Source organism: Oncorhynchus tshawytscha, linkage group LG08 (genome assembly GCF_018296145.1).
Source record: "Oncorhynchus tshawytscha isolate Ot180627B linkage group LG08, Otsh_v2.0, whole genome shotgun sequence".
Lineage (NCBI taxonomy): Eukaryota > Metazoa > Chordata > Actinopteri > Salmoniformes > Salmonidae > Oncorhynchus > Oncorhynchus tshawytscha.
In genome coordinates, this window is record NC_056436.1 from 74404345 (window position 1) to 74429122 (window position 24778).

The 24778-nt window shown below is 42.4% G+C and overlaps 1 protein-coding gene across 1 annotated transcript in view; it reads left to right on the top strand.

Moving 5' to 3' along the window:
* The window catches only part of LOC112255947 (monocarboxylate transporter 8), a 29946-nt gene extending 12260 nt beyond the window's left edge, over positions 1-17686 (top strand). Inside the window, exons 2-8 of the mRNA XM_024428804.2 lie at positions 3396-3540; positions 5514-5751; positions 5896-6150; positions 9793-9936; positions 13298-13526; positions 16633-16887; positions 16986-17686. Of these exons, the coding sequence (XP_024284572.1) occupies positions 3396-3540; positions 5514-5751; positions 5896-6150; positions 9793-9936; positions 13298-13526; positions 16633-16871 (1250 nt within the window). The 3' untranslated portion in view covers positions 16872-16887; positions 16986-17686. The remainder of the gene's footprint in view (positions 1-3395; positions 3541-5513; positions 5752-5895; positions 6151-9792; positions 9937-13297; positions 13527-16632; positions 16888-16985) is intronic.
* The last annotated feature ends 7092 nt before the right edge of the window (positions 17687-24778 follow it).

Genomic DNA, 24778 nt, shown 5'->3' on the forward strand with positions numbered 1-24778 from the left:
CATGTTAATATTATACTAGATCAGCTGTTATTCTACAGGTTATATAAGGAGGGTACAGCATGTTAATATTATACTAGATCAGCTGTTATTCTACAGGTTATATGAGGAGGATACAGCATGTTAATATTATACTAGATCAGCTGTTATTCTACAGATTATATGAGGGTACAGCATGCTAATATTATACTAGATCAACAGTTATTCTACAGGTTATATGAGGAGGGTACAGCATGCTAATATTATACTAGATCAGCTGTTATTCTACAGGTTATATGAGGGTACAGCATGCTAATATTATATTAGATCAACAGTTATTCTACAGGTTATATTAGGAGGGTACAGCATGCTAATATTATACTAGATCAGCTGTTATTCTACAGGTTATATGAGGAGGGTACAGCATGCTAATATTATACTAGATCAGCTGTTATTCTACAGGTTATATGAGGAGGATACAGCATGTTAATATTATACTAGATCAGCTGTTATTCTACAGATTATATGAGGGTACAGCATGTTAATATTATACTAGATCAACAGTTATTCTACAGGTTATATGAGGAGGGTACAGCATGCTAATATTATACTAGATCAGCTGTTATTCTACAGGTTATATGAGGAGGGTACAGCATGCTAATATTATACTAGATCAGCTGTTATTCTACAGGTTATATGAGGGTACAGCATGCTAATATTATACTAGATCAGCTGTTATTCTACAGGTTATATGAGGAGGGTACAGCATGCTAATATTATACTAGATCAGCTGTTATTCTACAGATTATATGAGGGTACAGCATGCTAATATTATACTAGATCAGCTGTTATTCTACAGATTATATGAGGAGGGTACAGCATGCTAATATTATACTAGATCAGCTGTTATTCTTCAGGTTATATGAGGAGGGTACAGCATGTTAATATTATACTAGATCAGCTGTTATTCTACAGGTTATATGAGGAGGGTACAGCATGCTAATATTATACTAGATCAGCTGTTATTCTACAGGTTATATGAGGAGGGTACAGCATGCTAATATTATACTAGATCAGCTGTTATTCTACAGGTTATATGAGGGTACAGCATGCTAATATTATACTAGATCAGCTGTTATTCTACAGATTATTATACTAGATCAGCTGTTATGAGGGTACAGCATGCTAATATTATACTAGATCAGCTGTTATTCTACAGATTATATGAGGAGGGTACAGCATGCTAATATTATACTAGATCAGCTGTTATTCTTCAGGTTATATGAGGGTACAGCATGCTACAGCATGTTATTCTAATTATTATACTAGATCAGCTGTTATTCTACAGGTTATATGAGGGTACAGCATGCTAATATTATACTAGATCAGCTGTTATTCTACAGATTATATGAGGGGGTACAGCATGCTAATATTATACTAGATCAGCTTATTCTATTATATGAGGAGGGTACAGCATGCTAATATTATACTAGATCAGCTGTTATTCTTCAGGTTATATGAGGAGGGTACAGCATGTTAATATTATACTAGATCAGCTGTTATTCTACAGGTTATATGAGGAGGGTACAGGTTATATGTTATTCTACAGGGGGGGTACAGCATGCTAATATTATACTAGATCAGCTGTTATTCTTATATGAGGAGGGTACAGGTTATTATACTAGAGCTGTTATTCTACAGGTTATATGAGGAGGTTATATGTACAGCATGCAATATTATACTAGATCAGCTGTTATTCTATATTATATTATACTAGAGATACAGCATGCTAATATTATACTAGATCAGCTGTTATTCTACAGGTTATATGGAGGGTACAGCATGCTAATATTATACTAGATCAGCTGTTATTCTACAGATTATATGAGGGTACAGCATGCTAATATTATACTAGATCAGCTGTTATTCTACAGATTATATGAGGAGGGTACAGCATGCTAATATTATACTAGATCAGCTGTTATTCTTCAGGTTATATGAGGAGGGTACAGCATGTTAATATTATACTAGATCAGCTGTTATTCTACAGGTTATATGAGGAGGGTACAGCATGCTAATATTATACTAGATCAGCTGTTATTCTACAGGTTATATGAGGAGGGTACAGCATGCTAATATTATACTAGATCAGCTGTTATTCTACAGGTTATATGAGGGTACAGCATGCTAATATTATACTAGATCAGCTGTTATTCTACAGGTTATATGAGGGTACAGCATGCTAATATTATACTAGATCAGCTGTTATTCTACAGATTATATGAGGGTACAGCATGCTAATATTATACTAGATCAGCTATTCAGCATGCTAATATTATACTAGATCAGCTGTTATTCTTCAGGTTATATGAGGAGGGTACAGCATGCTAATATTATACTAGATCAGCTGTTATTCTACAGGTTATATGAGGAGGGTACAGCATGCTAATATTATACTAGATCAACAGTTATTCTACAGGTTATATGAGGAGGGTACAGCATGCTAATATTATACTAGATCAGCTGTTATTCTACAGGTTATATGAGGGTACAGCATGCTAATATTATATTAGATCAGCTGTTATTCTACAGATTATATGAGGGTACAGCATGCTAATATTATACTAGATCAGCTGTTATTCTACAGATTATATGAGGGTACAGCATGCTAATATTATACTAGATCAGCTGTTATTCTTCAGGTTATATGAGGAGGGTACAGCATGTTAATATTATACTAGATCAGCTGTTATTCTACAGGTTATATGAGAGTACAGCATGTTGATATCTTACTAGATCAGCTGTTATTCTTCAGGTTACATGAGGAGGGTACAGCATGTTTCTACATGCTGATGAGCCCCATTGAGTACCCTACTGCATGTTTTATACAGGATATCAATTACAGCATGTGTGTGTATGTATAGATTAACTTTACTGCTATGGTCACCAGTTAAATTAACAGTTTAAATCGAGGTTGACATGTTCTTCTGCAGTGCACACACGTTGGCTTCTGGAGGTTGTCAACAGGTTGGTTGTGAAAGGTTGCACAGAGGTTGTACACTGGTTGTAAATATGTTGCAAGCAGTGCATAGACAGGTTGCAGACATGTACTTCAGACACCACAGACCCGTTATCAGTTGACATACATGTACTGTAACATGTACCATGTTGAAGGACACAGATTAAGGGATTCATCCTACCTTGTCCTTACTGTAGTTAATGACCCTCTTATCTGGGTAGCTCTCATGTTGCTTGGAAACGGCTTTGAAGTTACATTTTGACTGTATCAATATGGAAAATAATCCTGTTCATTTGTGGATTATAGTAACAATTTTTGCTTTCCTCAACCCATCTCTCACTACCTTCCCTCCACCACTACCTCTTCCCGACCTGTCCCTCCCTCTCCTCCCTGCCTCCAGCCTGGGTGGGGGCCCTGGCGATGGGCATGATCTTCTTCTGTTCCCCGGTGGTCTCCATGTTCACCGATCACTTCGGCTGCAGGAAGACAGCTGTGGGCGGGGCCACCGTGGCCTTCATCGGACTCCTCAGCACCGCCTTCGCAAAGTAACAGAAACTTCTCTTCTAGAGCCCGTTTATTACTATGACAACCCATCTACTCTAGAACTATTACAACCCATCTACTCTAGAGCCCTTCTAGAACCCTCCACAATCTTTAGAACTGTCCTTGTATGTTTTGCCACTCCTTTTGCACATCATTTACACGTCCTGCCCTCAGTGACTTGAGCATTCCACATTCATGTTAGGGTGTCACAGGCTCTGTTCCAAAATTTACACTAACTTACTACTTATAAGGATGTAAAGTATTGGATATACAGTGCATTCGGAAAGTATTCAGACCTCTTGACTTTTTCCACATTTTGTTACGTTACAGCCTTATTCTAAAATGTATTAAATCACATTTTTTCCCCCTCATCAATCTATACACAATAGCACATAATGACAAAGCAAAAACAGGTTTTTAGAATGTATACAAAATAAAAAACAATATCATATTTACATAAGTATTCAGATCCTTTACACAGTACTTTGTTGAAGCACCTTTGGCAGCAATTACAGCCTCAAGTCTTCTTGGGTATGACGCTACAAGCTTGGCACACCTGTATTTGGGGAGTTTCTCCCATTCTTCTGTGCAGATCTTTTCAAGCTCTGTCAGATTGGATGGGGAATGTTGCTGCACAGCTATTTTCAGGTCTCTCCGGAGATGTTTGATCGGGTTCAAGTCCGGGTTCTGGCTGGGCCACCCAAGGATATTCAGAGACTTGTCCCAATGCCACTCCTGCATTGACTTGGCTGTGTGCTTAGGGTCGTTGTTCTGTTGGAAGGTGAACCTTCGCACCAGCCCTGAGCGCTCTGGAGCAGGTTTTTATCAAGGATCTCTCTGTACTTTGCTCCGTTCATCTTTCCTGTGTTCCTGACTAGTCTCCCAGTCCCTGCTGCTGAAAAACATCCCCACAGCGTGATGCTGCCACCACCATGCTTTGCCATAGGGATGGAGCCAGGTTTCCTCCAGATGTGATGCTTGGCATTCAGGACAAAGAGTTCAATCTTGGTTTCATCAGACCAGAGAATCTTGTTTCTCATGGTCTGAGAGTCATTTAGGTGCCTTTTGGAAAACTCCAAGCAGGCTGTCATGAGCCTTTTACAGAGGAGTGGCTTCAGTCTGGCCACTCTACCTTAAAGTCCTGATTGGTGGAGTGCTGCAGAAATGATTGTCCTTCTGGAAGGTTCTCACATCCCCATAGAGGAACTCTTGAGCTCTGTCAGACTGACCATCGTGTTCTTGGTCACCTCCATTACCAAGGCCCTTCTCCCCAGATTTCTCAGTTTGGCCGGGCAGCCAGCTCTAGGAAGAGTCTTGGTGGTTCCAAACGTCTTACATTTAAGACTGATGGAGGCCACTGTGTTCTTGGGGACCTTCAATGTGCAAACATTTTTTTGGCACCCTTCCCCAGACCTGTGCCTCACCACAATCCTGTCTTGAACATCATGGCTTGGTTTTTGCTCTGACATGCACTGTCAACTGTGGGACCTTATATAGACAGGTGTGTGCCTTTCCAAATTATGTCCAATTAATTGAATTTACCACAGGTGGACTCTAATCAAGTTGTCGAAACATCTCAAGATTGATCAATGGAAACAGAATGCATATGAGCTCAATTTCTAGTCTCATAGCAAAGGGTCTGAATACTTATGTAAATAAGGTATTTCCGTTTTTTATTTTTAATACATTTGTAAACATTTCTAAAAACCTGTTTTCGCTTTGTCGTTATGAGGTATTGTGTGTAGAGTGAGGAAAACAATTCATTTAATTTATTTTAGAATAAGGCTGTAATGTAACAAAATGTGGAAAACGTCAAGGGGTCTGAATACTTTCCGAATGCACTGTATATTCTAGGTGCTAAGTTATGCTAGTGTGGAACAAAGCACAGTGGTGAGATCGCCTCCCTCTTCACCCGTTAGAATTGACATACATTATTTTTCCAGTGTTTTATTACCTCTACCCCCTGCCCACCCAGGTCCCTCACCCTACGGTATTTCACCTATGGGATCCTGTTTGGCTGTGGCTCGTCCTTTGCCTTCCAGCCCTCCCTGGTGATCCTGGGCCACTACTTCCGGCAGCGGCTGGGCCTGGCCAACGGCGTGGTGACGGCGGGCAGCAGCCTGTTCTCCATGGGCCTCCCGGTGCTGCTCACCAAGGTGGTGGAGCCGCTGGGCCTCAGCAGAACCTTCCAGATCCTCAGCCTCTTCATGCTGGTACTGTTGTAATGTGTTCAATGATGATCCATTACACAGCCTGTTTATTTACGTTTTCCTGATTTTGAATGATGTGACTCGTTGAAGTAAACGTCATATTCGACTTTGAACAACTATTTCTTTTCGTTCTTTTAAACTTAACAGGTCCAGGCCCTGCTGGCCCTGACCTTCAGACCCCTGCTGCCCCAGAGAGCTCCAATGGGACCACCAGAACCAGGGGGCCCCGCTGGGTCCACAACCCAGCCAGGAGCCCCGGCCCGGGGAAGCCGCTGGAGCAGGGCCCAGACCCAGGTCCGGAAGGTCTTTAACGTGAAGGTGTTCCACATCGTCACCTACCGGGTGTGGGCGTTCGGGGTGTCTACGGCTGTGCTGGGTTACTTTGTGCCTTACATCCACTTGGTAAGGGCACAGGGACCATCAATACAATTTCTTCAAGATTTGACCATGTTCTTGATATTGTGCTGTATTTAGGGCACCGTTTTCACACCTACGCTGTGAGTGAAATTATAATGATAGAATTATAATAATCTGCAGCACAATTTATGATGTCACTTTTCTTTAACAATTTCCATTTAGAATGTTGCTGTGTGTTGGTTTACAGTGCAGCTGTGTTTGCGAGGGGAAAATAATGTCACCCTAACTGCTTCTAGTGTCAGCTTAATTGGCATCTTATCGTATGTAGGAAAACTAGACTTTCTGACCAAGAGTTCACCAAGTCGACTTAAGAGGAAATCTTGTGTAATATTGTGTTGCGTTACGTTGTGTGTTGGGTTAGGTTACGTTGTGTGTTGGGTTAGGTTACGTTGTGTGTTGGGTTAGGTTACGTTGTGTGTTGGGTTAGGTTACGTTGTGTGTTGGGTTAGGTTACATTGTGTTGGGTTAGGTCGTGTCATATTGTGTTGGGTTAGGTTGTGTTGCTAGGTTACATTGTGTGTTGGGTTAGGTTACATTGTGGTGTTGGTTAGGTTACATTGTGTGTTGGGTTAGGTTACATTGTGGTGTTGGTTAGGTTACATTGTGTGTTGGGTTAGGTTGTGTCATTGTGTTGTTGGGTTAGGTTGTGTCATTGTGTTGTTGTGTTAGGTTACACTGTGTGTTGGGTTAGGTTGTGTCATTGTGTTGTTGTGTTAGGTTACATTGTGTGTTGGGTTAGGTTACATTGTGTGTTGTGTTAGGTTACATTGTGTGTTGGGTTAGGTTGTCATTGTGTGTGTTGTTGTGTTAGGTTGTCATTGTGTTGTTGTGTTAGGTTACATTGTGTGTTAGGTTACATTTTGTTGTGTTGTGTTAGGTTGTCATTGTGTTGTTGGGTTAGGTTACATTGTGTTGTTGTGTTAGGTTTAGGTTGTCATTGTGTGTTGGGTTAGGTTACATTGTGTGTTAGGTTACATTGTGTGTTGTGTTAGGTTGTCATTGTGTGTGTTGTTGTGTTAGGTTGTCATTGTGTTGTTGTGTTAGGTTGTCATTGTGTGTTGGGTTAGGTTACATTGTGTTGTTGGGTTAGGTTGTCATTGTGTGTTGGGTTAGGTTACATTGTGTGTGTTGTTGTGTTAGGTTGTGTCATTGTGTTGTTGTGTTAGGTTGTCATTGTGTGTTGGGTTAGGTTACATTGTGTGTTGGGTTAGGTTGTGTCATTGTGTTGTTGTGTTAGGTTGTGTCATTGTGTGTTGGGTTAGGTTGTCATTGTGTGTGTTGTTGTGTTAGGTTGTCATTGTGTTGTTGTGTTAGGTTACATTGTGTGTTAGGTTACATTGTGTGTTGTGTTAGGTTGTCATTGTGTGTTGGGTTAGGTTACATTGTGTTGTTGTGTTAGGTTGTCATTGTGTGTTGGGTTAGGTTACATTGTGTGTTAGGTTACATTGTGTGTTGTGTTAGGTTGTCATTGTGTGTGTTGTTGTGTTAGGTTGTCATTGTGTTGTTGTGTTAGGTTGTCATTGTGTGTTGGGTTAGGTTACATTGTGTTGTTGGGTTAGGTTGTCATTGTGTGTTGGGTTAGGTTACATTGTGTGTTGGGTTAGGTTGTGTCATTGTGTTGTGTCATTGTGTTGTTGTGTTAGGTTGTGTCATTGTGTGTTGGGTTAGGTTACATTGTGTGTGTTGTTGTGTTAGGTTGTGTCATTGTGTTGTTGTGTTAGGTTGTCATTGTGTGTTGGGTTAGGTTACATTGTGTTGTTGTGTTAGGTTGTCATTGTGTGTTGGGTTAGGTTACATTGTGTTGTTGTGTTAGGTTGTCATTGTGTGTTGGGTTAGGTTACATTGTGTGTTAGGTTACATTGTGTGTTGTGTCATTGTGTTGTTGTGTTAGGTTGTGTCATTGTGTGTTGGGTTAGGTTACATTGTGTGTTGGGTTAGGTTGTCAGACAGAACCACTTATCTAAAATAAGCAGCTAGTGACATTGTTGCATGGTGATGTGAGGAATATCAAGGAGACACCTTGTCACAGCAGTATCTTACGTTAAAAATCCCAGTGGGATGAGGAAGGAGGACAGAAGGAGAGAGGGAGGGAAGGAGTAGAAAGAGAGAGGGAGGGAGGGACAGAGATGTGAAGTTCTGCTACACAAGTCAGATGTTTCTTGCAGCCTCCCCACTGCCAGTCCTGTTTTCTCAGGCCCCAGAGCCAGTCCTGTTTTCTCAGGCCCCAGAGCCAGTCCTGTTTTCTCAGGCCCCAGAGCCAGTCCTGTTTTCTCAGGCCCCAGAGCCAGTCCTGGCCCCAGAGCCAGTTTTCTCAGGCCCCAGAGCCAGTCCTGTTTTCTCAGGCCCCAGAGCCAGTCCTGTTTTCTCAGGCCCCAGAGCCAGTCCTGTTTTCTCAGGCCCCAGAGCCAGTCCTGTTTTCTCAGGCCCCAGAGCCAGTCCCAGATGTGAACAAAGCCACCGGCTTTTGTTGTGCTCTTTGCTTTAGGTCAGCCCTAAACATGGGTATCCTATGGCCCTTGATGTTATGCTGGTGCCATGTAGTTCAGAATCAAAGCAGAGGAAACACTTCACATGTTTCCTCAGGGAGAGAAGCTTCTGATCAGGAATGGACTTCAGAGGGTTTTGTGTTTTGGATCAGATTCAGGTGTTGGGTGGAGAGGAGAGAAAGGAAATCACTCACCTATAGCTCCGCCCCTTCCTGCTTCATTGTTGACAGTTCTTCTGACAGTGGGACATTGATGAAAAAATGTGTTATTCCAAGGAATGGCTATGGAAATTTGAAATGTTATAAGGAGAAAAGATCCCTGTTTCTCCATTGAAATCCCTTCACTAAGAATCCCATTGATGATTTCAACATGGGAATAACACACATGAAAGAATCCATGAGGACATATCAAGAAATTACTACGCATTTGAATTACTACGCATTTGGTTTGGCTGCTTCCAACCCCTCAGGGGTGTATGTATCCAAGGGGCTTGGTTTGGCTGCTTCCAACCCCTAGGGGTGTACGTATCCAGGGGGCTTGGTTTGGCTGCTTCAGGGGGCTTGGTTTGGCTGCTTCCAACCCCTCAGGGGTGTATGTATCCAAGGGGCTTGGTTTGGCTGCTTCAGGGGGTTGGTTTGGCTGCTTCCAACCCCTCGGGGTGTATGTATCCAGGGGGGTTGGTTTGGCTGCTTCCAACCCCTCAGGGGTGTATGTATCCAGGGGGCTTGGTTTGGCTGCTTCAGGGGGGTTGGTTTGGCTGCTTCCAACCCCTCAGGGGTGTATGTATCCAGGGGGCTTGGTTTGAAAGCAGCAAAGGACATTTTATTTTTTTCACCCCTTTTTCTCCCCAATTTTGTGGTATCCAATTGGCCAACTGCGCCAGGCCCGCCACAGGAGTCGCTAGTGCACGTTGAAACAAAGATATCCCTGCCGGCCAAACCCTCCTTAACCCGGACGACGCTGGGCCAATTGTGCGCCGCCCCATGGGCTTCCCGTTCGCGGCCGGCTGCGACAGAGCCTGGACTCGAACCCACACAACCCAACAGCTAGCACTGCGATGCAGTGCCTTAGACCACTGCGCCACTCGGGAGGCCCTAAGCAATGGACATTTTAAAGTATTCCTCTTGTTCTTTTCCACCAGATGAACTTTGTGAAGGAGCAGTTCAAGGAGCCCCAGAAGGAGTGGATCCTGTTGGTGTGTATAGGAGCCTCATCTGGCGTGGGACGCCTCCTCTTTGGGAAAGTAGGAGACCTCATTCCCGGAGCCAAGAAGATCTGGATGCAGGTGAGGTAACCCTCTTCGGCATTCAATTGTCAGCTTAATTGGAACCAATTCAGATGTTTAAATATGGGTAAGCACGTCAGCCACATCCCCTTGGTCTTTTCCCCTGGATGGTGACTGCTACTAAATACTTCAAATCCATGACTATTTCAAATACATACAATACCGTTCAAAAGTTTGGGGTCACTTAGAAATGTCCTTGTTTTTTAAAGAAAATACCATTTGTTGTACTTTAAAATAATATCAAATTGATCAGAAATACGATGTACAGTCGTGGCCTAAAGTTTTGAGAATGACACAAATATACATTTTCACAAAGTCTGCTTCCTCAGTTTGTATGATGGCAATTTGCATATACTCCAGAATGTTATGACAGATGAATTGCAATTAATTGCAAAGTCCCCTTTGCCATGCAAATTAATTGAATCCCCAAAAACATTTCCACTGCATTTCAGCCCTGCCACAAAAGGACCAGCGGACATCATGTCAGTTATTCTCTTGTTAACACAGGTGTGAGTGTTGACGAGGACAAGGCTGGAGATCACTCTGTCATGCTGATTGAGTTCGAATAACAGACTGGAAGCTTCAAAAGGAGGGTGGTGCTTGGAATCATTGTTCTTCCTCTGTCAACCATGGTTACCTGCAAGGAAACACGTGCCGTCATCATTGCTTTGCACAAAAAGGACTTCACAGGCAAGGATATTGCTGCCAGTAAGATTGCACCTAAATCAACCATTAATCGGATCATCAAGAACTTCAAGGAAAGCGGTTCAATTGTTGTGAAGAAGGCTTCAGGGCGCCCAAGAAAGTCCAGCAAGCGCCAGGACTGTCTCCTAAAGTTGATTCAGCTGCAGGATCGGGGCACCACCAGTACAGAGCTTGCTCAGGAATGGCAGCAGGCAGGTGTGAGTGCATCTGCACGCACAGTGAGGCAAAGACTTTTGGAGGAAGGCCTGGTGTCAAGAAGGGCAGCCACTTCTCTCTAGGAAAAACATCAGGGACAGACTGATATTCTGCAAAAGGTACAGGGATTGGACTGCTGAGGACTGGGGTAAAGTCATTTTCTCTGATGAATCCCCTTTCCGATTGTTTGGGGCATCCGTAAAAAAGCTTGTCCGGAGAAGACAAGGTGAGCGCTACCATCAGTCCTGTGTCATGACAACAGTAAAGTATCCTGAGACCATTCATGTATGGAGTTGCTTCTCAGCCAAGGGAGTGGGCTCACTCACAATTTTGCCTAAGAACACAACCATGAATAAAGAATGGTACCAACACATCCTCCGAGAGCAACTTCTCCCAACCATCCAGGAACAGTTTGGTGAGGAACAATGCCTTTTCCAGCGTAATGGAGCACCTTGCCATAAGGAAAAAGTGATAACCAAGTGGCTCGGGGAACAAAACATGGACCCAAAATATCTATGTCCAGGAAACTCCCCAGACCTTAATCCCATTGAGAACTTGTGGTCAAACCTCAAGAGGCGGGTGGACAAACAAAAACCCACAAATTCTGACAAAGTCCCAAGCATTGATTATGCAAGAATGAGCTGCCATCAGTCAGGATGTGGCCCAGAAGTTAATTGACAGCATGCCAGAGCGGATTGCAGAGGTCTTGAAAAAGAAGCGTCAACACTGCAAATATTGACTCTTTGCATCAACTTCATGTAATTGTCAATAAAACCTTTGACATTTATGAAATGCTTGTAATTATCCTTCAGTATTCCATAGTAACTGACAAAATTATCTAAAGACACTGAAGCAGCAAACTTTGTGAAGATTTATATTTGTATCATTCTCAAAACTTTTGGCCACGACTGTAGACATTGTTAATGTTGTAAATGACTATTGTAGCTGGAAATGGCTGATTTTTTAAAATGGAATATCTACATAGGTGTACAGAGGTCCATTATCAGCAACCATCACTCCTGTGTTCCAATGGCACGTTGTGTTAGCTAATCCAAGTTTATCATTTTAAAAGGCTAATTGATCATTAGAAAACACTTTTGCAATTATGTTAGCACAGCTGAATACTGTTGTCCTGATTAAAGAAGCAATTACAACTGGCCTTCTTTGGACTAGTTGAGTATCTGGAGCATCAGCATTTGTGGGTTTGATTACAGGCTCCAAATGGCCAGAAACAAAGAACTTTCTTCTGAAACTCGTCAGTCTATTCTTGTTCTGAGAAATGAAGGCCATTGCGAGAAATTTCCAAGAAACTGAAGATCTGGTACGACGCTGTGTACTACTCCCTTCACAGAGCAGCGCAAACTGGCTCTAACCAGAATAGAAAGAGGAGTGGGAGGCCCCGGTGCACAACTGACCAAGAGGGCAAGTACATTAGTGTCTAGTTTGAGAAACAGACGCCTCACAAGTCCTCAATTGGCAGCTTCATTAAATAGTACCCACAAAACACCAGTCTCAACGTCAACAGTGTAGAGGCGACTCCGGGATGCTGGCCTTCTAGGCAGAGTTCCTCTGTCCAGTGTCTGTGTTCTTTTGCCCATCTTAATCTTTCCTTTTTTTGGCAAGTCTGAGATATGGCTTTTTCTTTGCAACTCTGCCTAGAAGGCCAGCATCCCAGATTTTCTCATGATGTCAAGCAAAAAGGCACTGAGTTTGAAGGTAGGCCTTGAAATACATCCACATGTACACCTCCTATTGACTCAAATGATGTCAATTAGCCTATCAGAATCTTCTAAAGCCATAACATAATTTTCTGGAATTTTCCAAGCTGTTTAAAGGCACAGTCAACTTTAGTGTATTTAAACTTCTGACCCACTGGAAATGTGATACAGTGAATTATTAGTGAAATAATCTATCTGGTAACAATTGTTGGAAAAACTACTTGTGTCATGCACAAAGTAGGTGACCTAACCGACTTGCCAAAACTATAGTTTGTCAACAAAATATTTGTGTAGTGGTTGAAAACGAGTTTTAATGACTTCAATCTAAGTGTATGTAAACTCCCCCAAAAGAAATGGGCTTTTCTTTCAAAAACAAGGACATTTCTAAGTGACCCCATTCTTTTGAATGGTAGTGTAAGTAAAATACTCGCTGCGCTTGATAGAATGGTTGATTGAAGTGGTTGAAAGTATTTAACATGGACTTGACCCAAGTTGTTTGCCATGTTGGTCAGTTGCTTTGTTGTTTCTGTATGAAGTGAAAGAGTGTATAAGGGACAAGGTATTAGTCTGGAGAGGTATTGGACAACATTAACCTAAGACTCTTCTCTCCGACACGGTACACAATGCCACCCAAAGTAAAATGTACGCCCACACCACTGTACTTCAAGTGACTTTGGAGAAAAGTGTCTGCTAAATGGCATTAATTATTGCGTGTTTTTTGTCCCTGCTCTTCTCTCCCCCAGTCGGTGTCGTTCATGGTGCTGGGGCTGATGTCCATGATGATCCCCCAGTGCACGGTGTTTGAGGGGCTGATTGTGGTGTGTGTGTTCCTAGGGCTGTGTGATGGCTGCTTCATCACCATCATGGCTCCTATAGCCTTTGAGCTGGTGGGCCCCATGCAGGCCTCCCAGGCTATAGGATACCTACTGGGACTCATGGCCCTGCCCATGACCGCAGGACCCCCCATCGCTGGTGAGAACTATCGGTTCTTTGGGTTATTAAACACTGACCTCCAAATATTTTGAATGGCAGGTGATAAAGATATGGTTTACTTCTATGTGACAGGCAATCGCTGCTGAGTATCACCTCAAAACTTAGGAGTAGAAGCCAACGTAATAAAAAGATGGTTCGTTTCTCCTCTACAGGAACCGATTCCTTCCCAACGAGAAAAGTCAAGTCTCGAGCTAGCATAGTAGTATCATATATAGTGCCTTTGGAAAGTATTCAGACCCCTTGACTTTTTCCACATTTTGTTACGTTACAGCATTATTCTAAAATAGATTAAATAAAAAAACATCCTCAGCAATCTACACACAATACCCTACAATGACAAAGCAAAAACAGTTTTTGTTAAGGTACCAAAAAATGTCTGCGGCATTGAAGGTCCCCAAGAACACAGTGGCCCCCATCATTCTTAAATGGAAGAGGTTTGGAACCACCAAGACTCTTCCTAGAGCTGGCTGCCTGACCAAACTGAGCAATCTGGGGAGAAGGGCCTTGGTCATGGAGGTGACCAAGAACCCGATGGTCAGTCTGACAGAGCTCAAGAGTTCCTCTGTGGAGATGGGAGAACCTTCCAGAAGGACAACCATTTCTGCAGCACTCCACCAATCGGCCTTTATGGTAGAGTGGCCAGACTGAAGCCACTCCTCTGTAAAAGGCTCATGACAGCCCACTTGGAGTTTGCCAAAAGGCACCTAAAGACTCTTAGACCATGAGAAACAAAATTCTCTGGTCTGATGAAACCAAGATTGAACTCTTTTGGCCTGAATGCCAAGCGTTGCTTCTAGAGGAAACCTGGCACCATCCCAACGGTGCATCATGCTGTTGGGATGTTTTTTAGCAGGAGGGACTGGGAGACTAGTCAGGATAGAGGTTAAACTAGTCAGGATAGATTAAACACCTGCTCCAGAGCGCTCAGGACTGGGGGCGAAGGTTCACCTTCCAACAGGACAACGACCCTAAGCACACAGCTAAGACAGCACAGGAGTAGCTTCGGGACAAGACTCTGAATGTCCTTGAGTGGCACAGCCAGAGCCCGGACTTGAACTCGATCGAACATCTCTGGAGAGACCTGAAAATAGCTGTGCAGCGACGCTCCCAATCCAACCTGAAAGAGCTTGAGAGGATCTGCAGAGAAGAATGGGAGAAACTCTCCAAACACAGGCGTGTCAAGCTTGTAGCGTCATACCCAAGAAGTCTTGATGCTGTAATAGCTGCCAAAGGTCTGAATACATATGTAAATATGATATTTCCGTTTTTATATATTTTTTAATAAAATCATGTTTTTGCTTTGTCATTATGGGTTATTGTGTGTAGATTGATTAGGAAAAAAAACATTTTAGTCAATCTTAGAATAAGGCTGTAACCTAGCAAAATATGGAAAATGTCAAAGGGTCTGAATACTTTCCAAAGGCACTGTAAGTCATTTGAGGATAGCCACATTCCATATGGAATTATAAATGGGGTAGGATTAGAATAATGTATTTTGTGTTTATCATGCCGTTGAGCTGACATGTCTCCTCCATATACATACGTATATTCACTGCGTTTATGTACGTCATTGGTCTTGGTTCTGAATGTAGCTGGTCTATAGAGTAAATAGAGTGAGTGTGCATCCCCGAATGGCACCTTATCCCCTTTAGAGTGCACTATTTTTCACCGGGGCCCATAGAGCTCTGGTCAAATGTAGTGTACTATATAGGGAATAGGGTGAAATTTGGGATGCACCCTGAGTAAAGTGGCTGAGTTCCAGGGCTGGTAATTTGTTACAGAGGGAGTAGTAGTCTTGGATAGTGGATAGTTTAGCGATGGGTTGTAGACATTATGGCTGCATTTATGGGGCTCTGCTACTCTCAGATGCCACTCACCACATTTCTGTTCAGACCACCAGGGTGCTGTTCAGAGTGATGCAATGTTTCTGATAGAAATGTATTACGTAGAACAAGTATCAGTCATGTTGAATAGGAAGTCATTATATGTCTATCTGCAATATTCAGAATAGTTTTCTCTGGCTGAAAACACTCCAGAGATCCCAGTGAGAAGGAGGAGGAATCATGCCCCGTCAGTCTGCAGCAGGAGCACCCAGACTGGACATAAGCCTGTCTGCTCGCCTCCCGGCAGACCTGGGTTCAAATAGTGTTAGATATATTTGTTTATACAGTGAGCTTTGCTTGAGTCTGCCTTGAGTGCCAGATGTGCGGGGTTTGCAGACTACACTTTAGTAGACTGAATAATTGATTACATCACACCAGGCAAGCTCAATCAAGCATGACTTAAGTAATTGAAAGATTCTAAATAATATTTAAACCCGGGTCTGTCTCCCGGCTCGTCCTCCTTCTCAGAGCCTCAGTGTTCTGTATTGACATTGCGTCCTGTGAGGCCTGGCTGAATCTCTCTCTCTCTTTATTTCTTTCTTTTCTTAGTGCCAGATGTTGGAGGAATTATCTGTCATTTTCAGTTCTTGCTTATGGCAGGGCCACATAGCTAGCTAGCTAGCTCCTGACTGAATATTTTGGCCAGTGTTGCCCATCACCCTGGACATACACTAGACACACTTTGCTGAGGAACGTTTTATCAAAATGTACCCCAATTTAGTGGTACGCATGGTTTCTATGGTTACCCTGTAAAAATAATCAAGCAATGACATGCCCCTAGCTGGCGCCTGACTGCTGATGCTGTACCATCTGACAGCCCTCCAGAATTATAAACTATTTCTTAGCTTCTTAGACATTTTTAAGACCGCTAAGTTCTGAGCAAGTTCCTGGAATAAAACAGACAAACAGGTAAAACAACTTGAATCACCAAGATAGTGGGTGAATATTAAAGCTCCTCCCTTAGATCTTCTCCACCAATTAATTTTGAGAAAGAGACGTTGAGAGTGGACACGAGGAATCAGGGAAATATCAAAGCTCCTCCCTTAGATCTTCTCCACCAATTCATTTTGAGAAAGAGACGTTGATAGTGGACACGAGGAATCAAGGAAATACAATTGAGATTTGCTCAGTGATTCTATCTTGAGTAACGAGTAGTGCTTCTATACACTACATCTGAAACTTCTCCCTCCCTTGTCCCCCAGGACTCCTGCATGACTACTGTGGTGATTACAACGTGGCCTTCTACCTGGCAGGGGGTCCTCCCATCGTGGGGGGCATTGTGCTGTTCTTTGTGCCCCTGATACACCGGCGGCAGCAGAGAGCCTTTGCAGGTCAGCATGGGGGGCCGGATGACCCCAGCGGGGGTCATATGCTGCCCCCGGCGGCCTGCTCTAACGGAAACATGATGCCTGGGTACACTGACGTGGAGACACACATCTGAGTAGCACTACACAAAGGTATGAGAGGACACACACACACACACACACACACACACACACACACACACACACACACACACAGATACTATTTTTCTCTTCCTTCTTCTTTCTCTTAGGGATTCTATTCACCAGCACTTGAGATCTGTCCGTCCCTGCACCTCCTCCCTTCCCCCTCGCCCCTGAACCCCGGCCCCTGAACCCCGGCCCCTGACCACGGACTACCTGATGATGTACCTCTCAACCTCTGACACAGTTTCTATAGAAAGCCCTCTCCTCTCTGAACGCCATTCGTTCCTTATAGTGATCCCTATGGTCTAAGGAAAGAGGGGGAGACGTTTTTCCCCCCCTCTGAAGTAAAGGAGGAACATGTCACTGATCATCCTACTTGAACGAAGAGAGACGATTGGCATTATCATAGGACCTGGGCGTCACACAATCCAAAACAGTGCACTCGTTCCCTGTGTCTTTCAGCTCATTTAAAATGGTTTTAGACTTCAAAATGTGAATTCACACAATAAGTGTGTACCATATAGAACTAGCTGCCTGAAAACAAATATTTTTTAAATTCTGTTACATCTGGAATCAGAGTATGTAAATGTTTTAATATGCTTCAGTATGTTCAGATTATTCAGAAAGATAAATGGTATTAGAGTAATTGAATGGAGTACTTTGTACTTCTCTGTCTAGACCACAAGCATCTCACACTTTATTTAATGTTATGTTCTTTCTGTATGTAGGTGTTTCATTATATACACTACCGGTTAAAAGTTTTAGAACACCTACTCATTATTCTTTATTTTTTATTATTTTCTACATTGTAGAATAATAGTGAAGACATCAAAACTATGAAATAACACACATGGAATCATGTCGTAAAGCTGTCATCAAGGCAAAGGGTGGCTACTTGAAGAATCTCAAATATAAAATACAGAAGTTTACATACACCTTAGCCAAATACATTTAAATAAAGTTTTTCACAGTTCCTAACATTAAATCTGAATAAAAATTCCCTGTTTTAGGTCAGTTAGGATCACTACTTTATTTTAAGATTGTGAAATGTCAGAATAATAGTAGAGAGAATGACTTATTTCAGCTTGAAGGTAGGCCTTGAAATACATCCACAGGTACACCTCCAATTGACACAGTCAGCTTAGTGTATGTAAACTTCTGACCACTGGAATTGTGATACAGTGAGTTATAAGTGAAATAATCCGTCTGTAAACAATTGTTGGAAAAATGACTTGTGTCATGCACAAAGTAGATATCCTAACCGACTTACCAAAGCTATAGTTTGTTATCAAGAAATTTGTGGTGTGGTTGAAAAATGACTCCAACCTACAGTGGGGCAAAAAAGTATTTAGTCAGCCACCAATTGTGCAAGTTCTCCCACTTAAAAAGATGAGAGAGGCCTGTAATTTTCATCATAGGTACACTTTAATTATGACAGACAAAATTAGATATAAAATCCAGAAAATCACATTGTAGGATTTTTTATGAATTTATTTGCAAAAAATGGTGGAAAAGAAGTATTTGGTCAATAACAAAAGTTTATCTCAATACTTTGTTATATACCCTTTGTTGGCAATGAGGTCAAACGTTTTCTGTAAGTCTTCACAAGGTTTTCACACACTGTTGCTGGTATTTTGGCCCATTCCTCCATGCAGATCTCCTCTAGAGCAGTGATGTTTTGGGGCTGTTGCTGGGCAACACGGACTTTCAACAACCTCCAAAGATGTCCTATGGGGCTGAGATCTGGAGACTGGCTAGGCCACTCCAGGACCTTGAAATGCTTCTTACGAAGCGGTGTGTTTGGGATCATTGTAAAGCTGAAAGACCCAGCCACGTTTCATCTTCAATGCCCTTGCTGATGGAAGGAGGTTTTCACTCAAAATCTCATGATACATGGCCCCATTCATTCTTTCCTTTACACGGATCAGTTGTCCTGGTCCCTTTGCAGAAAAACAGCCCCAAAGCATGATGTTTCCACCCCCATGCTTCACAGTAGGTATGGTGTTCTTTGGATGCAACTGAGCATTCTTTGTCTTCCAAACACGACAAGTTGAGTTTTTACCAAAAACTTCTATTTTGGTTTCATCTGACCATATGACATTCTCCCAATCTTCTTCTGGATCATCCAAATGCTCTCTAGCAAACTTTAGATGGGCCTGGACATGTACTGGCTTAAGCAGGGGGACATGTCTGGCACTGCAGAATTTGAGTCCCTGGCGGCGTAGTGTGTTACTGATGGTAGGCTTTGTTACTTTGGTCCCAGCTCTCTGCAGGTCATTCACTAGGTCCCCCCGTGTGGTTCTGGGATTTTTTTTTTCTTGTGATCATTTTGACCCCACGGGGTGAGATCTTGCGTAGAGCCCCAGATCGAGGGAGATTATTAGTGGTCTTGTATGTCTTCCATTTCCTAATAATTGCTCCCACAGTTGATTTCTTCAAACCAAGCTGCTTACCTATTGCAGATTCAGTCTTCCCAGCCTGGTGCAGGTCTACAATTTTGTTTCTGGTGTCCTTTGACAGCTCTTTGGTGTTGGCCATAGTGGAGTTTGGAGTGTGACTGTTTGAGGTTGTGGACAGGTGTCTTTTATACTGATAACAAGTTCAAACAGGTGAGATTAATACAGGTAACGAGTGGAGGACAGAGGAGCCTCTTAAAGAAGAAGTTACAGGTCTGTGAGAGCCAGAAATCTTGCTTGTTTGTAGGTGACCAAATACTTATTTTCCACCATAGTTTTCAAATAAATTCATAAAAAATCCTACAATGTGATTTTCTGGATTTTTTTTCTTCTCATTTTCTCTGTCATAGTTGAAGTGTACCTATGATGAAAATTACAGGCCTCATCTTTTTAAGTGGGAGAACTTGCACAATTGGTGGCTGACTAAATACTTTTTTGCCCCACTGTATGTGTATGTAAACATCCGACTTCAACTGTATATTTTGATTTGTTTAACACTTTTTTTTTTCATATTCCATATGTGTTATTTCATAGTGTTGATGTCTTCGCTATTATTCTCCAATGTATAAAATAGTAAAAATAAAGAAAAGCCCTTGAATGAGTAGGTGTTTGAAAACTTTTGACCGGTAGTGTAGATCTAGGGCATAATATAGGACATTTGAAATATTTCTGTTATTATGAAAAACTTATTGCAGTTATATTTTGCAAGTTTCAATTTATTTTTTGTTTCTGATCGATCAAGGAAGAACACATCTGTTTCAATTTTGTATTGTACTATAGGTCTCAATGGCAATTCCATCTTGGAAAAGCCACTAAAACGAAGTCACCTCAACCACATACAGTGGGTAGAACAAGTATTTGATACACTGCTGATTTTACAGGTTTTCCTACTTACAAAGCATGTAGAGGTCTGTCATTTTTATCATAGGTACACTTCAACTGTGAGAGACGGAATCTAAAACAAAAATCCAGAAAATCACATTGTATGATTTTTAAGTAATTCATTTGCATTTTATTGCATAACATAAGTATTTGATACATCAGAAAAGCAGACCTTAATATTTGGTACAGAAACCTTTGTTTGCAATTACAGAGATCATAGATTTCCTGTAGTTCTTGACCAGGTTTGCACACACTGCAGCAGGGATTTTGGCCCACTCCTCTATACAGACCTTCTCCAGGTCCTTCAGGTTTCGGGGCTGTTGCTGGGCAATACGGACTTTCAGCTCCCTCCAAAGATGTTCTATTGGGTTCAGGTCTGGAGACTGGCTAGGCCACTCCAGGACCTTGAGATCCTTCTTACGGAGCCACTCCTTAGTTGCCCTGGCTGTGTGTTTTGGGTCGTTGTCATGCTGGAAGACCCAGCCACGACCCATCTTCAATGCTCTTACTGAGGGAAGTAGGTTGTTGGCAGAGATCTCGCGATACATGGCCCCATCCATCCTCCCCTCAATACGGTGCAGTCGTCCTGTCCCCTTTGCAGAAAAGCATCCCCAAAGAATGATGTTTCCACCACCATGCTTCACGGTTGGGATGGTGTTCTTGGGGTTGTACTCATCCTTCTTCTTCCTCCAAACATGGCGAGTGGAGTTTAGACCAAAAAGCTCTATTTTTGTCTCATCAGACCACATGACCTTCTCTCATTCCTCCTCTGGATCATCCTGATGGTCATTGGCAAACTTCAGACGGGCCTGGACATGCGCTGGCTTGAGCAGGGGGACCTTGCGTGCGCTGCAGGATTTTAATCCATGACGGTGTAGTGTGTTACTAATGGTTTTCTTTGAGACTGTGGTCCCAGCTCTCTTCAGGTCATTGACCAGGTCCTGCTGTGTAGTTCTGGGCTGATCACTTACCTTCCTCATGATCATTGATGCCCCACGAGGTGAGATCTTGCATGGAGCCCCAGACCGAGCGTGATTGACCGTCATCTTGAACTTCTTCCATTTTCTAATAATTTCGCCAACAGTTGTTGCCTTCTCACCAAGCTGCTTGCCTATTGTCCTGTAGCCCATCCCAGCCTTGTGCAGGTCTACCATTTTATCCCTGTTTTCCTTACACAGCTCTCTGGTCTTGGCCATTGTGGAGAGGTTGGAGTCTGTTTGATTGAGTGTGTGGACAGGTGTCTTTTATACAGGTAACAAGTTCAAACAGGTGCAGTTAATACAGGTAATGAGTGGAGAACAGGAGGGCTTCTTAAAGAAAAACTAACAGGTCTGTGAGAGCCGGAATTCTTACTGGTTGGTAGATGATCAAATACTTATGTCATGCAATAAAATGCTAATTAATTTCTTAAAAATCATACAATGTGATTTTCTGGATTTTTGTTTTAGATTCCGTCTCTCACAGTTGAAGTGTACCTATGATAAAAATGACAGACCTCTACATGCTTTGTAAGTAGGAAAACCTGCAAAATCGACAGTGTATCAAATACTTGTTCTCCCAACTGTACGTACTTATGCAGTTTTTCCATATGTAACCTGTGCCATGGCGGAGCTACGGATAGAGAGTACCAGACCAGACCAAACAGAACATTATTTACCGGCTTCTGACTTTGTAGAGCCTTAAATCCATTTTTTGAACAGTCACATTTCTAAGACTTTAAGTCAATCAGATCTTTTTCATACACAAGTGTGGATACTTTAAAGTAAACACACCTCTGAGAAGTTTTGCCAATGTTTTATTTACTCTGCAGATTTGTTTTTGTTGTTTTTACGTTTCTAAATGTTTTTTAAAATTTGTTTTTACGATCTGTCTCTTACAATGGCATTTGGATCTTGTTATTCCTATGGGGGTAAATCCTAACATCCACTTTCAGACTCCCATTGGCGTCAATATATGACTAAGTGAAAATTGGAAAGAAAAGAAAAATAACCTTTGTCTGCCAGTTTTTTTGCAAACAATCCAAATCTACATGAAGTGCATTGAGCTTAATTTTGAATCGAAAGGCCATAGTTTTTGCTGTGTGTGTTTGGGCATTGGTCCACAGACCAGAGAACGATTGATATTACATGCATGCACTCATTGGCTAGGTCCTTTTTTCAGCCTGATTCCCATTGGTCCACATCAAACTGATGACTCTTTGTTGATGAGTTTGCTGCTTCTTATCTTCAGATGACAACATACTGGTTGTTGGGTTCATGCGTCGTCACGGTAATAACCAGATACTGTCTCATGGAGATTTTCACCCTAGTAGTGAAATTCAATAAATTGCAGTTGCTGTTACGTTTCATACATTTTAAACGGACCACTTTACCTACATGAGACTACATTTTACGCACGACAGAAGGGTTGAATATGAGTCTTCCGAATGGCACCCTATTCCCTATGGTCAAAAGTACCACACTATAAAGGGAATAGAGTGACATTTGGGACACAACCTAGACCTAATGGTAGGACAGAGAGGGAAACGGAGAGAGGACAAAGACGTCAATACCTCAGTAATCTAGTTAAATATGTCGGCATTCTTCAAATTATGACATCATACTTCCAAGTGAAATGAAATGGTTGCTTGTAGTAGTTTTTTATACCAGCTGTTAGTTTCAGAGCCACAAAGCTTCACATACTGCCAACATCTTCCCAAAAACTCCAGTTATTAATACTCATTATTGTTGCTTTACTAGATGCTCTGGTCAGACCTGTATGTGTATATGAGATGTACCTTCCGTCTCCCCCATCTGGCTGTGACCCATACTTTTTAAACTCTTTATTTTTCCTTCCTGCTTCTCTAAATGTCATTCCCTCTGATAGTTCAGTACCTGCCATATAATATAGCTTGTATCCCTATGGTCCTAGCCTCCATTAAGGCTGCAGACTGAGTGGACAAGGGTCACCAAGTTATCTCTACCTCATTAAGTTCCTCCGTCTCTTCTCTCTTCTGTTGATCTCACCGCCATGCTGCTCCTATATCTCCTACATCTGGTTGGAGAGCCCACTAGCTCACCGTGCATTATCATCCTTAGGATAGATGGAAAGAGGAAACCTTGTTTGATCATGCAAGCTGCAATACAATATGTACTTTTTGATGATTTATTTTGATCATTCTCCTATAGTTGGTCAGAGAGCTTGCTGGATATAGCCTGGTTTAAACCAGATTGAACCATTGTGAGTGCAGCATTCAGTCTGGTCCTACCAGGCTATGCTGTTGGCTCACCAAGCATCCTTATTCTTATACTGTAGATGAGTAATCAAACACTACAAGATGTACCTTTGTTCATTCTCTTGTTTAGTTTGGCACTGGTCATTGTTCTGTTTCTGTTTTGATGAGATCAGCTATTGAAATATTAGATTTTTAACCACTGAGACATATTTGGACAGGAGTGGTTAATGACTGATAGTGAAACATGCAGCCTTCATGGTGTTGTTTGCTGAACCACTGTTTGGTTAGTCAAAGTCCTGTTGTCGCTGCAGTGGTTTCTGAGTGGGCACTCGTGCATATTGCACCTGAAATGTCTAGGCCCAGTACCAGTTCAAGGAACGGTCACAGATAGGGTCACATAGTCTTACATGTACTCAATGAGAGTAGAATCTCATTATACATCTTCATATGTACACAGCTTATATACCTACATTATTACATTTTGTTTCCTAATACTGTTGGTATTTTAATTGTATCTCACCCCATAGCAGCCATAGCATTCTGAACCCCGGTGATCTTTTGGGAGTTTTCTCCCAAACAATATGTCATTTTTTAGTCTGATCCAGCCCAGTGTGTGTTAGACAGGGCTGTTAGATAAGGTCAAATACAGTCCTCTTTTTATTACGTCCTTGGGCTGGTGTACACCAAGGCTCTGTCCCAAATGGAGCCCTATTCCCTTTATAGCAGACTACTTTTGACCAGAGCCCTATGGATCCTGGTAAAAAAAAAAAAACACACTATATAGGGAATAGAGAGCCATTTGGGACATATCCCACATCTGCATACTTCTGACCACACCTACCTAGTTTCTTCTTCTTTAGCTTTTGCTGTGTCACCCATAGACTGTACATCACCCTGACTGTGTCACCCATAGACTGTACATCACCCTGACTGTGTCACCCATAGACTGTACATCACCCTGACTGTGTCACCCATAGACTGTACATCACCCTGACTGTGTCACCCATAGACTGTACATCACCCTGACTGTGTCACCCATAGACTGTACATCACCCTGACTGTGTCACCCATAGACTGTACATCACCCTGACTGTGTCACCCATAGACTGTACATCACCCTGACTGTGTCACCCATAGACTGTACATCACCCTGACTGTGTCACCCATAGACTGTACATCACCCTGACTGTGTCACCCATAGACTGTACATCACCCTGACTGTGTCACCCATAGACTGTACATCACCCTGACTGTGTCACCCATAGACTGTACATCACCCTGACTGTGTCACCCATAGACTGTACATCACCCTGACTGTGTCACCCATAGACTGTACATCACCCTGACT